The sequence below is a fragment of the Zootermopsis nevadensis genome, unplaced genomic scaffold, assembly GCF_977971745.1.
Source record: "Zootermopsis nevadensis isolate Lab colony 2312 unplaced genomic scaffold, Znev_1.0 Znev_ptg000040l, whole genome shotgun sequence".
Lineage (NCBI taxonomy): Eukaryota > Metazoa > Arthropoda > Insecta > Blattodea > Termopsidae > Zootermopsis > Zootermopsis nevadensis.
Window position 1 is genome coordinate 607,535 of NW_028259172.1, and position 13,786 is coordinate 621,320.

Genomic DNA, 13,786 nt, shown 5'->3' on the forward strand with positions numbered 1-13,786 from the left:
TTACACTTAAAATTGTTCGTTATCAGGACTTTTTCCATCGTCTGTTCGTTTAAAACCACGACGTTTCAGAGGCTGGTTCTGTCTCCGTCTTCAATTGAGAGGTACCTACTCTGTTGGGTCCCTTAGATAGAGCGTGTCTCTGTCACGAGTGACAGAGACTATCAGAGACAGAACCAGCCTCTGAAACGTCGTGATTTTAAAAGAACACGATGGAAAAAGTGCTGATAACGAACAGTTATAAACAACTATTGATGCAGAGCAAGAAATCGTAAGATAACGCCAAGAGTAGATTATATTGTATTTTCTCGAATATTACAGTCGTGCACACTTTGTTAAAATTGTACCATCTCGAAAAATAAATAAGGGAAGTAGTGTTACTGTGCACAGTGGCACATAATTGTGATTATCCTCACACTGAATGAACATCAAGGACAGAGAGATGTAAAAATGACAAAGAGTGCGTTTAAAGTATATTTTAATCCTTGTTTCACTCTTATTATTTCTGAACTTACTCGTTGAATATCTGTTCAGTAATGTGCTCTCTGTGTTCTCTGTTCCTTATCAGATAGCCTAATTAGAAAGACTGAGACAAGTACCATAACTTCACAAGTTGAACAGTTTCAGCCCCTAATTATTCCTTTAATTAGTTCGCTAACAAACTTCCATCCGCAGTCTGTGACTACAGGTTGGTCACATGTCATGCTTTGCTCCCTTTTTCCCCCACTTTGAATTTCATTACACGAGAAACAAACCGCTCCAACGCATTAATACGTTGGTAGCAGTGGAGGTGAGGGTGCGAACACGCGTGGAGAACACTAGGTAAAGATTTACGAATTCTTACTCTCGAATGATTTTTCTATCTCTCGAAGTTCTAAATTGATGTAAAAGTATTTAACAAGGAAATTATCATTGTTGCAACAGTGTCATCCGAGATAATTGTCGTAACAATACTTTACTAAATAACTGCTTTAACGTGACAAAAGATGCAACAGACGTGGACGGACCCATAGAGTATTTTTGGTTTGTAGGAAAGCTTGGAAAAAAACCTAATAATCTTTGTGACTTACGACGTCAGTACAAATGCCCCAATGTTAGCGAGATAAACGGATCATCTAATGATCAGATGCAAGGAACTAACAAACAAAGACTTCGCATAATCTTATGGATAAGCTACGAATATAAAAACAGGATGTTTCGTTGCTATATAGAGATTGCATTTCAAATTGTTTGTCCCATAGGAACTAAAGTAAAGCTCAGTATTTCAGCTATCGGATATAAACAAGGCCTTGTTTACATATAAATTAAAAGTGCACATGGTTGTTTATTTTTCTTCATATTCAACAACGGATTGGTTGTTTTATTTCAGATCAGGCTTCGAAAGAGCATTTTAGAGCTCTTGGAAGAGAGCTGGAATATTGAATTTCTGTGTTTGGCTATAATAGATCCATTATTTACTTTGATTCTTTTCAGGAAGGTCGTAAAATATTGTTTTCTGTCGTTATTTTAATATGAATTCTCATAACCTCGCAGAACATGGTTCTAGTAGGAGATACGATCGTATAATCGTAATTTTTGCGTGGGTACGTCAGAACACTGTTGGCCCTTTTTTTTCTGTTAGAGCAAGTGAATGTTACTTCTATCTGATCTCGATTCGTATTACGTCAGTAGCCCCACTGTCATAAACACCGCATACCAGGGGTCCGTGGAGATTTATATTAATCTCTCCCATGCTCCATTATCCAGAATTTGAATTAGAACCGGAAAAAATATTTTCATTATGTATTTATGTTCTATGCTTTAAATTTCTGCTATTGTATGAGGGGATCTGTTGGCTAGTTTGTCAGTGGGATTACAGTCTAACGCCTTTAACAATTTCCGGACGGGTTCAATTTGAACTTTCCTTATATGGGCGTATACCGCCCTGTGACAATGATTAGTGATGCATGAATTTAAAGAATGTAAAATGAAGTGGTCATTTTCGCATTAAAGGTCCAGCCCAGTATTTGCCTGGAGAGACGATACTCATGAAAGTCTAATTATTGCGAGTCTGCGAGGCGAGATTTGAACCTGGATCTTCCCGAATAATAAAAAAAGAAAATGCTAACCCCTTGCCCGTGACGATCGATTAACTGGGGGTTGGAAATATTTATAACACGTAAATACGGTAAGTTCTGTCTTCGACGGAATCTGGGTGAGACGAGAAATTTCATCATTAGAGAAATCCACATTTCCGATTGCTCAGTTATCACACATGTAAATTTACGTCTGATAACAGAAAATTTTTAATACTGAAACGAAAATAGAACTAATAATGTAACGGGACGTGATCCGTTCAAATATTTTTGTGTTATGATCGTATAATTCTGATCCATACGAATGTAATATGAGAAGTAATGTTGACAGGAAATTTAAATACATTAAACTCTTGGTGTACAATGCTGGAGCGTTTGCGTTAAATTGCGTTAAAGTTGTCAGGAGTTGACGACATGTCGTTGGCAAGGTGACTCTGGCCTCAAATGGCTACTGCGAAGCTGTTAGCGAATCCGCACGAGTGGTTCCATCATTATAGTCTAACTTTAACCAAATTTTAGAAAATTACCCTTTGTCAAATTCCGTGAAAATACCTTGCAGTGGTCTTTGAGTTGTTTCGTGTGGACATGGAATTTTGCAAATTCCAGTTCCGAGGTCTCCAAAAATATAATAAGCACACGAGGAATGTATTTATTTATTTAGTGTTCTGTCTGACGACAGGTCCATAAGAACAGGATCCTTCCATCCTTTTCTCGGACTGGGACCTGTTCATATACGTTCTTGGCAGATGATCCACAAGTGGTTTGCCATTGCCTTCTTCTGTGTGTGAATGGAGTAATTGTTGGGATGCCACAGAGAAACCGGAGAAGCCCCCGGAGGAAAACTCCGTGTTGCCTAGACCACGGCCTTGCCCAACACAAGTTATAAATTCGAGCACCGCCGGGAATCGAACCCGAGACCCCAGGATTACAAGGCCAGCGTTCTGACCGCTAGACCACCGTGGCTTGCAGTTGGAATATCGTCATTAAATTAATAAAATACCGCTTACTGTTGCTAAAGATCCAACACCACGTACGAAAGCAAACAGTGCAAAGCGTCTCTTTTAATTCTGCCCTTTAATTTCGGAACTTGTTCCTGTTTCTCGCTCAGAAGCGTCTGTTCTGCGTGTGATCGCGTGTTACCGTCGAAATATGTCATCCTCTGCACATGACGACAGAGAGTTATTATTTGTCAGACGTAAAAGAAGTCACGCAGTAAATTTTGTTCCAAGTGACAAGACCTAATCGGCCAAACTAGAATGGTGCACGCGTTCTAATTGTGTCTATCTGCATAAGTGAGAAGTTTAACAGTGTTTCTCGAGCATCCAGAGCTAAGCTAATTATTAAAACCAGGCCAGAAAAAGGGAGTTGTGGAAATGACATTTCTTTTTTAACTTTGTAATGACATTTCAATCTGAAAAAAGAAGTGTTTGGAAATTTAAACTGTATTAGAGGGGAGACGAACGTTCTGTCAGATTTCATAATTAAAGTTTCTTGTAACAAACGTAATCACTACTTAGACCTTGCAGCGTAATTTGTATAGAACGATAAAGTTAATTCAGATATTAGGATATGAATAATTGTTGAGGCAGCGTGGGAGCTAATGAGTAAAGCCTTCTGCTCAGTAACACATCATAATATAATTTAACCTCACAGCAGAAATTATCGATTATAGAAATCAGAAACTGATTTATCATATCACTTGTTTCGTCCAGTTTAAATTGCCCTTATTTATAATTTTTTATTTAGTGTTCTGTCTGATGACAGGTCCATATGAACAGGATCCTTCCATCCTTTTCTCGGACTGGGACCTGTTCATATACGTTCTTGGCAGATGATCCAGAAGTGGTTTGCCATTGCCTTCTTCTGTGTGTGAATGGAGTAATTGTTGGGATGCCACGGAGGAAAACTCCGTGTTGCCTAGACCACGGCCTTGCCCAACACAAGTTATAAATTCGGGCAATGTTGTTATTGTGGAACATCTGATGAGTCTTTAAACAATTTTTTGTTGTGTCCAGCTTACGCCGGACACAGCAAAAAATTTGGGGGGGGCTCAGCCGGGATTTGAACCCGGGACCTCCTGCATCCAAAGCAGGGATCATACTATTATTGTTGTATTGTTTTTGTTTTAGTTTCTAAGCAATACATTAAGGTATAGCCCTTCAGCTAAGTGCGTCTTGCTGAAAATTCTACATGGAGATGTTTGGACATTTTTGATCGAAATATTGCCCTCTGAGGACAGTATCACGTCACAGTAAAGAGTCCGGATTCTTTATATGCCTTTAGTTTACTTTTATTTTCACTTGTTTTTGTTTAATGAATGCATTTATTGGTGTGTACTTATCATAGGCTCGTTGCTGTTAGCAAAACACTTTAATAAAATAATTTAATTTAATTATTGTGATCTTCATATTCCCGAAGGACAAACCGCGTCGCGTTTAATGCAGGGGACTTTTAATTCCTTTTGTGCAATACAGTATAGTAATTTTATAAGGCGACGACATAAAAACTGCTTCTGAGAGCGACGCTCAAAGATGGTACATTATTTAAATTGTCGGGGCAGTGTAATCCCTGGAGCTCCTGCCCTTAACGTGATCTGACGCAAGGAGCTTTGGAGTCCAAACTCGGCTTCTCAGCTGCACCCCATCCCATGCTCCAGTATAAATCATGTTAACCCTGTTTTCAGTTGACTCGGCTCTTGTGTGACCCTTGAACTCCTTGCTCTCTCTTAGGGACGCCTCCCCGCATCGACACGAGGTGTCAAAGCACATCCCTCCAGCCCCATGTTAGTGTTGTTCCACTTCTTCATTGATGTTTTATGGGGCCCTTCCGGTCTCAGTTCCGACCCCCGGGGGATTACCTCCCTCCACGCGACTCAGAGTGGAAAAGTTCGTAAATCATGCTTTTCGTTAGCGCCTTCAAGTTTGTTTGAAATAGAACAGTGTGTTTTAACTGAAATAACATAGAGTGGAAATTGGTTATAAATATTTAATAAGTGACACTAAACCAAAAGACAGAATGTTTACAGTAACTGGTAGTTGAATCAGCCTCTTCCTTAAGCACCCTGTCCTCTTTCGGTTGTAGTTGTTGATCTTGATTCAAAACCAGTCACGTACTGTGCCTTTAGGCTGCGTCACGCAGCGTCGAACGACAAAAGAATGGCCTTCTGTAAGTGACGATGTTTTTGCGCTCTGCAGACAAGGCACTTCCAACATTTCAGCGCAAGAAAAATTACGGTAAAGATTATATGCCGCTAATCCTCACCTGTCTCTTTAAAATTATCAGCTAAGTTATATAATTGTGTCCATACTAAAATAATTATAGTATCCCAACAAATTTTCTAAGTATATAGAACCCTAAAATTTATCATTGTGTTCACAAAAGCCCTCCGTTGGTCCCTCCCTATCATAATTCGGTCCAGTCTGTATATTCACACCCAATTTCTCTTAATATATTCCTGTATTTGCCTTGCCGTCTGTGTCCAGATCTCGAAAGTACTGTCAGAGCCAACGGGAGCAATGTTTACCCTGAAAATGGGGGCAGTACGAAGATGGCTGTCTTCTGGGTTGTAGCGTTTACCAACGTTTCATGATCAGGGCCATCATCACCGTGATGATGAAGGCAGCAAGTACCTCTGAAACGTCGGTAAACTTGTACCAGACTATACGTCGCTACAACCCAGAAGACAGCCATCATAGTTACCTGTACTTTGTTGAAAGGTTTAATTAAAGTAACCAACAGATCAGCCTGGACTAATCCGTATCTGTTTTACAATTTCCAATATTCCAGGACAGAAATTCGCGAACACTGGCGCCCGGATGTTCATGCGGTACAGGAATTCTATTAAAGCAGTTTGTTTTAATGTTAGCTCTCCATCAAACTGCAAGGTAAACACAGAGCACTGGCGTTCTTTATTACCACCGCCGACCCCCGTGGAACGAGTGCCCTCTGACCTAACCTCCGGCCGTTTTCTTAACTAGAACCATTTAGTGATCTCGGTATAATCAAATTCCCTAAAATTGCTTTTACAGTAGAATATTTCAAATGTGGCATCTGTGAATGCGTGCTAAAAATTCTCTCGATGTAAAAGAACTTCTGTACACTTGCCACTAAATTTTATAGCTAAAATTTCAGTTCCAAGCGCATTGAACACGCGATTCAGATGACCGTCAATCCGTACTAGGGGAGACCGGGGCTAGTTGTTACAATTTTCAATTTTTTTTTTTGTGAGCATTTATTCTTAAAATTTACAAAGTTAGCAATCATGGCTTCAGGCAGTGTAAGTTTGATCCTGTTTTGCCAAAGAAAGATGCATTTATGGGCAAGTACCATGCAGCTTTTGCAGTTAAGACTTCGGAATTAATAAATTACCACAGTAACAGCACAACAAATCATGGAAACTGTAACAAGAAATTATTTATTTAACATTTTGATCTTTGAAATGGGGGAGTGCTGTTTTATTTGAGGTACAGGCTAAATATTCAAGTTATTTGTATGAGTTTGAGCTATAGAACATTAAACCAGTAGCCTATTTGACGTTATTGCCATTTCATGTTACTCTTATGATGTCTTCATGTCATTCCTAGTTCGTATTTCAACGAAGTATAAAATGCACATACGTCACCAGTACTAGATAACAGTTTGAATAATTTGTAACGATTGGTTAGAATAATATAAAATGAAGATATATCTGCAGTTAGACACAGTAATCGCATGTAGACTGTCTTATGTTTTGAAAACAGCCAGAAAATTCTGTATTGATGTCTCCGAAATTAAAGCTTTCGGATCGCGAGACAAGGACTTCTCTGCCGCTGAACTAACTTGCTCGATAGTCATTAAGAAGACGGAGTTGAAAGCGCGTATGATTGATGTACCGCTGGGACTTATTTTCTTGTTTTAATTAAAGTTTCCAATTTATTAAATCGTCGAACGTGCAATTACGAGTACGCCATGATGACTCTCTGTGCGGTTTGTGATCGAAAGGACACTTGAACACTGGCGGGACTCAGATTCACGAGGGCTGAGGTAAAAATTGCTAGCGCGAACGCGGAACGAGGGTTTGAGGGAGAAATATCGGTCTTCCTCTACTAACTTCAGCTTGTATATGGAGCCTCAGTTCCCTTAATTACAGGCATCCCGTCCTATAATTAAATTGCGTCTGATTCATTGTGAGGGCAGAGGGAAGAAATGAAGTTCCATGGCCCACTTGAATACCAGCACACACTTACTTCAACTCGACTGTATGAACCTGCAGCTCGTTAAGAGTGGCAAGGTGAAAAAGTGTTATGTCACTAATAATTCTGCGAGTTGCAATTCATATGAACTTCACTCTGTAGTAAGCGAGATATAGCGATAGCGGAAAAATAGTATCACTTAACAGACGTTCCATTGTTTTCTGTACTGGGGAAACAAGACATTTGTTTGCTTGTCTTGTTTTCTTAGGTAAATGTGACGTACCACGTTGTGAGGGCGTCTAAGTGGCGCGTAGATAAAAGGGTTACTGTCCTTGGCTCTATAGAGACGCTCCGGTCCCTTCATCGTCTGAGAAAAGAATCATAGATATAGGAAGATGGGTTGATACAGAACCCTCTGGGCATGTTGACGAAGAGAAAACACACTGTCGAGAAACAAACCCGGACCATCTAGCTTGTAGACAGACACTTCACTGAGATATCCTGATTCTCGTGTAGCTGTACTGTTCTGTCTGCTGATTCAGGTTTATGTCATTCGTCTGCGGTCTGCTAAAAATATGTGGGAATAAAAATTAGTGACGGGCACAAGCCTTATTGGGACTATACATTATAATTTAATTCTAGCCATTGGTTGACTAGGGAACATGGCAAAGGTTGATCGGGTAACGTAACAGACGAGGAATGGATTGGCGAATTTGCAACTATCAGCTTCTCAAGGAGGATTGCTCAGTAGAGTCCGTTCTTAATTATAATTGCTGTTATTATGAGGCGTAAAATATACGAGACCAGATAACTTACGTAAAAAAATGACCTTTCCGTTTTGAGTTAATTTAAAAAAAACACTTTAAACTACGTCCTTTCCAAATCGGTTTAAGTACTTTATTCTCTGCAGAGTGTTCATTGCAGGATGTATAAAAGCAGACAAGCATTATATCTCACTCAAAGTTTTGTCGTTGCTTGTACCCCTCCCAACTACCAATCACGCAAGTGGAGTGTGTGTTCCCCATAAAACAAGTTTTCCACCATTCTACAGAATTCTGTGACGTCATCACGGTTGAAAGTACTGGCATCATCGAGAGGCCTTTGCTTCTTGGTATCGGAGTTTGATTACCCATAGAATCCCGTCGTAAGGCGGCTGAGAGATTATGGTTCATGAATGTATACATACAGGAGGCGGCAGACACGTTTGAACTCATAGCAACGACACACATATTTCAGTATCATAAAGAAAAGGTGAGGATAACCTGCAGTCTTCGGCTTGATGACATATATTCCAACGTAGTGGAACGAAGTTTGTCGTAGGAGAGGTTATAACCGGCTCCCAAACTCCTTTACTGTACATTAGACTCTGACGTTCTTATATCGGTTGTGTGGAATATTAGTTTAATTCTTTCCGTGCTATACACGAGATATCTCCCTTGAAAATACTTAGGCTCCTGGTACTTTTTTCGGTGTGTAAGACGGTTAAAATTTGCGACATGCATTACAAGAATAATATTTATTTTAATAAAAATAATGGATAGAGTTAAATCGGTATGGATTTTAATGAGAAATTCGTTTATTCGGTGTAATACTTAAAATAAAGTTAAGAGTTCAGATCCCTTTGTAGTTTGTCTTCTTTTTAAAATAAAAGTAAAAAGTAAAGTTTGTCCCACTATACGCCATGTAGGCGTTTGGGGGGAGTGGAGGTATAGCTCCTCTCTTCCTTGACCTCGGCACTAGATGGAGGTGAGTGGTCAGCATCACGCCCCGGCCGGCTTTACCTCCGGGAAAGGACCCCGGTACCCATTGTAGAGGAGGCTGGGTGGGCCCCAGAGCCGGTCTGGACGCAGAGGCTAGAGGAAAAAATCCTCTGCCCCCGTCGGGGATCGAATCTTTTTAAAATAAAAAGTAAAATAATAAAATAAATACAAACAAAATAAACGCAAAATTGTAAATCATATATTATCTGTCCGCACGTTTCAAGTCTGCAACTAGGCGACCGATTTCCGTTAAATTTGATACTGTGGGTTAACACAGAAATGCAATGCGAGTTTTATTTTGGACAATATACCTTCTACTAAACATGTATGTAAAATCAAGTTTAATCAGCTTTGTCAAAAACCTCGTATCGTACAAAAATATTGGTATTGGTATCCAATCCCCCGGCCTAGAATGCTTGGAGTTTTACCTACACGCCCCCTATATACTTCAGTGGCGTTGTGATTTGAGTATAGGATTATCTTTCCAACATTCATGATCAACTTTCCTCTTTCGTCAAGGTTGCATAATCTGTGAAGCTGAAACAGCTTTGGTAAAGAACCCAAGAATCTGTGTTTTCATTAAATTCTGGTCTTTTGAGCAATTATGTCGTACAGATTTGTAAATCTAGTCGTATATGTGTTATTAACGTACAAGACTGAACCACTAGGACCTCAATAATTTTCTCCGCATAGAAAAACTCGCATCTCAATATGTCGATTGTAGCAGAATATATTGTCGGTCAATGTGGGAAGTCCAAATGCTGGACGTAATTGCGACACGCTGTATACAGGGCCTCTGTGGAGCTAACAGTAGCATTAGCATCACAGAGTAAATACCGAGCGTGTTTGGTTTTTCCTTCCACCCTTTGTTTATACGTACTTAATTAATGGCCTCGTTCCGTTTAGAAAAACCTCCCCATTTCGCCCTTCATCCATTTCCACCTCACAGTCTCATATATAGACACATACATAAAGTTAGCGCGTTGAAAATGTATTTCTCACGAATCAATCTGTTTTGTACTGTCCTCTGCACTCCGATTGACGACGTTTAGACACGAGTGAGAGTAGGACACATGATGATAGATCGCTTTATGTATTCCATCTGCTGTTTCTTTTATTTATAATAATTTACTTTGTCTCGATGTTCGCTTATTACTCATCTGCATCATATTATCTACATGCTTCCTAATTTGTAGGCTTTTTCACGTATAATTATTTTCGGATCGCTTCCTGTTTGTATATCCTGTCTGTTAGTTTCTTTATGTATTTATTTTGTTTCATTCTGTAGACCTACATATTTGTTATCTCTTTATTTATTTACATATTTATTTATTCATTGGCCTTTTGGTAATTATTTTTTTGTAAAACAATATATTATTTATTGATTAATTTATTTATTGAGTCGAAACATTGGTTCCTTATATGTTATAGCATATTCTTTGATAATACACATTTTCATATACTGTACGAGGTGCAATCAGAAGGTTTCCAGACTGCGCGTATAAAAACCCGTACACTTATCTCAGGTATTAAATTCATCCATCACCCTCGAAGTAGTTCCCCTGGGAGTGAACACAACGATCCCAGCGCCGCTGCCAAGCCTGGAAGCATCCCTGGAAATCTTTCTTTGTCAGCCTGTCGCTGGGATCGTTGTGTTCACTCCCAGGGGAACTACTTCGAGGGTGAAGGATGAATTTAATACCTGAGATAAGTGTACAGGTTTTTATAGGCGCAGTCTGGAAACTTTCCGATCGCACCTCGTATTTTGATACCTGGGAAGGAGTCGATAACTTTACTTTTCAGAAATTGGACGTTAGGACGTACACACTTTCTATTGTGCAGTCACTCTCTGCAAAGAACTCGTATTTCTAATGCTGCTCGTATTCAGACTCCCTTGCACGCAGGCCTATTGCATTTCAGCGAGTGTATCAAAAAGCTAACTGAGTTTTATGGAGTTCAACTCCACATCACATATATCACTGCAGCAGCACTCGACAGTCGCATTTATTTACATGTAAATTGATATTTACTGAGCGCCGTGTATTTTTAGTAAAGCTGAAATGTACTCCATCTCATTCGGTTCAATGTTTGCTTGCTAATATCTGTCTAGGTTTTGATGGCAGCTCACGGAATTGGACATAGTTTACGTAACAATTATTTATCATCTGCAAAGTTTATACGGCTTTGCAGGAAATTTTTCGACTGGCAAAAAAAAACAGAAAAGTTAAAAAAGGAACGAAAGGAATAGATAAAGAGAGAACGAAACAAAGACGGGTGAAGAGGCAGATTTATAATAAATTGGAATGATGCTTTGTGACGTTTACCTGTGTTAACGTGTCTCCTAAGTAAAATTAGGGACACGCTTTACTTAAACAGGTGAAGGTAGAAACATTTTGGTGTTTTTATATGTAATATGAAACTTTGGATATTATCCAAGCAAAGTGGTTACTGACAACATGAAATTTCTTGAGGGTTCCGTGAGTTAGATGCATTCCACTCTTTTATGTTTTTGTACTTTACTGCATTTTCCTTACATTTCCTCTTCCACGTTACAGTAAAAGCATGACAAAACATCTGTGCCTTCTTTCTGTCAGCTTTTTCGTTATTTAGTTTGGTTTAGTTAGTTGCCTCGATGTATTCGGACTGAACGAGTTGCTTTTCCGCCCACAGACGTCGAACGATGGCAACACGACAACCAGCACATTGTCCCTCATCGTGAAGAGAGAGGACGCGGGGAAGTACCTCTCTTGCCAAGCCAGGAACACCGTCTTTCAGAAGGACGGTCTAGAGGACGGCTGGAAGCTGGAAATACAGTGTAAGTATTCATTGTATTATTTGTGATTTTCACGGCGGTGAGTATGAAGATTTCTGTCTTCTGGGTTGTTGCGCTGTGTAGTCTGGTCGATGTTAACCAACGTTTCAGAGGTCATACTGCCTCCATCATCAGGACGATTAAAATATGAAGATTTCTGTCTTCTGGGTTGTTGCGCCGTGTAGTCTGGTCGATGTTAACCAACGTTTCAGAGGTCATACTGCCTCCATCATCAGGACGATTAAAAATATGAAGATTTCTGTCTTCTGGGTTGTTGCGCTGTGTAGTCTGGTCGATGTTAACCAACGTTTCGGAGGTCATACTGCCTCCGTCATCAGGGCGATTAAAAATATGAAGATTTCTGTCTTCTGGGTTGTTGCGCTGTGTAGTCTGGTCGATGTTAACCAACGTTTCGGAGGTCATACTGCCTCCGTCATCAGGGCGATTAAAAATATGAAGATTTCTGTCTTCTGGGTTGTTGCGCTGTGTAGTCTGGTCGATGTTAACCAACGTTTCGGAGGTCATACTGCCTCCGTCATCAGGGCGATTAAAATATGAAGATTTCTGTCTTCTGGGTTGTTGCGCCGTGTAGTCTGGTCGATGTTAACCAACGTTTCGGAGGTCATACTGCCTCCGTCATCAGGGCGATTAAAATATGAAGATTTCTGTCTTCTGGGTTGTTGCGCCGTGTAGTCTGGTCGATGTTAACCAACGTTTCAGAGGTCATACTGCCTCCATCATCAGGACGATGAATCACCCTGATGACGCAACAACCCAGAAGACAGAAATCTCTACGTATTCGTTGTTGGATTCTGTGTGGCACCTCGGATTGCAATAAATTTGTCGACATTTGTTGAAACGTTTTGCATTGTCTTCACAGTTATCCCTACTACAAGGGGAGCGTTTGCGAATCAGTTTTAAACAGTTAAGAAACTAAGTCTATATTTATATGGAAATAATGCATCATATGAACCTGTATTGGTGAGTTGTGGTTGGTGTTATTTCACAGTGCTGATCAACTTTAAGGCAAATATGTTAGACGAGACAGTGAGATGGCTTGACTGCGTAAGGATTTGCTAGCAGGCCGACAATTTGGTAACACTAGTTGTCACTGTTTCACTGACGTTGTTAATAATGAATTTTGAGTAGGTAAGCATTTGGAAGGAGATAGTCTTTCAATACATAATTACAACTTTTGTTCCGAGAGTGAACCCACAAAAATCTTGGATTAGCATAAATAACAGCGGAAATACAACCTTTTTATCTGCTTTATACAAATTATTATTTTTTTTTAGAAAATGGTTGTGAACTGTTCAGTGTTGTTAAATCATAATTAATCGTAAACTGCGATAGTGTTGAGGGGGGGTGGGGCTTAAATAAGGGTGGCCGGCCCAGCGGATGGAATTAGATTCGACCCTGGGGATTGTCTAGGGGAACGAAGAGGCAGTCTGTCTGTCTATCTGTGTGATAGTAATGGTTTGATTTGTATGAGATGTGAAGGGAGTCGCTAAGGAAGGGTCTGTTTGTTTGGCAAAGGGCTCCCCCTCTCCCCATGGGATGGAATGGCACTTGACCTGTCTTCCATGATGTCGCTGAAGGAAACTAAAATGGGACAAAGCCCTCTTCTCAGTCAGCGATTTCAGTTTTACAAACGACAGACTGAAGGATGTAATAGAAGTCTGCTGAATCCACTGTCTCAAGTTCAGATGAACAATCAGCTTATAAGTCTGCATCTCGCTATAACGTTCACAAGTGGGACTTGTAGAACTCGTTTGAAAATGAGCGAGAGACATTTAATTGGTACAACAATTTACAATAGGTAATTAGTTTCACAAGTTAATGATTCATAACAGTACTAATGTTAATTTTAAAATGTGTATAAATAAGATACGATATCATAAGCCTACAGAAGTAATCGGTTAACAACCAGAAGCAGAGAAAGGAATTAAATAATAACTGGTAAGGGCCTTC

General features: G+C 39.8%; 2 protein-coding genes across 6 annotated transcripts in view; one reads left to right on the plus strand and one right to left on the minus strand.

The window, feature by feature from the left end:
- LOC147871749 (uncharacterized) overlaps positions 1-13,786 on the plus strand; it is a 260,188-nt gene that overhangs the window by 137,588 nt on the left and 108,814 nt on the right. For 4 of the 5 annotated variants that reach the window (XR_015538348.1, XR_015538349.1, XM_087360224.1 and 1 more), the window contains one exon: positions 11,674-11,818. Coding sequence is in view for 3 of the 5 variants with exons in the window: in XM_087360224.1 (XP_087216350.1) it covers positions 11,674-11,818 (145 nt within the window). In the remaining 2 variants the exon portion in view is untranslated. Of the gene's footprint in view, positions 1-8,187; positions 8,495-11,673; positions 11,819-13,786 lie in introns of those variants that run through there. The other variant, XM_087360225.1, reaches the window with a different exon arrangement.
- LOC110834927 (dystrophin, isoforms A/C/F/G/H-like) overlaps positions 1-13,786 on the minus strand; it is a 330,291-nt gene that overhangs the window by 9,360 nt on the left and 307,145 nt on the right. The gene's annotated exons all lie outside the window — the stretch shown is intronic.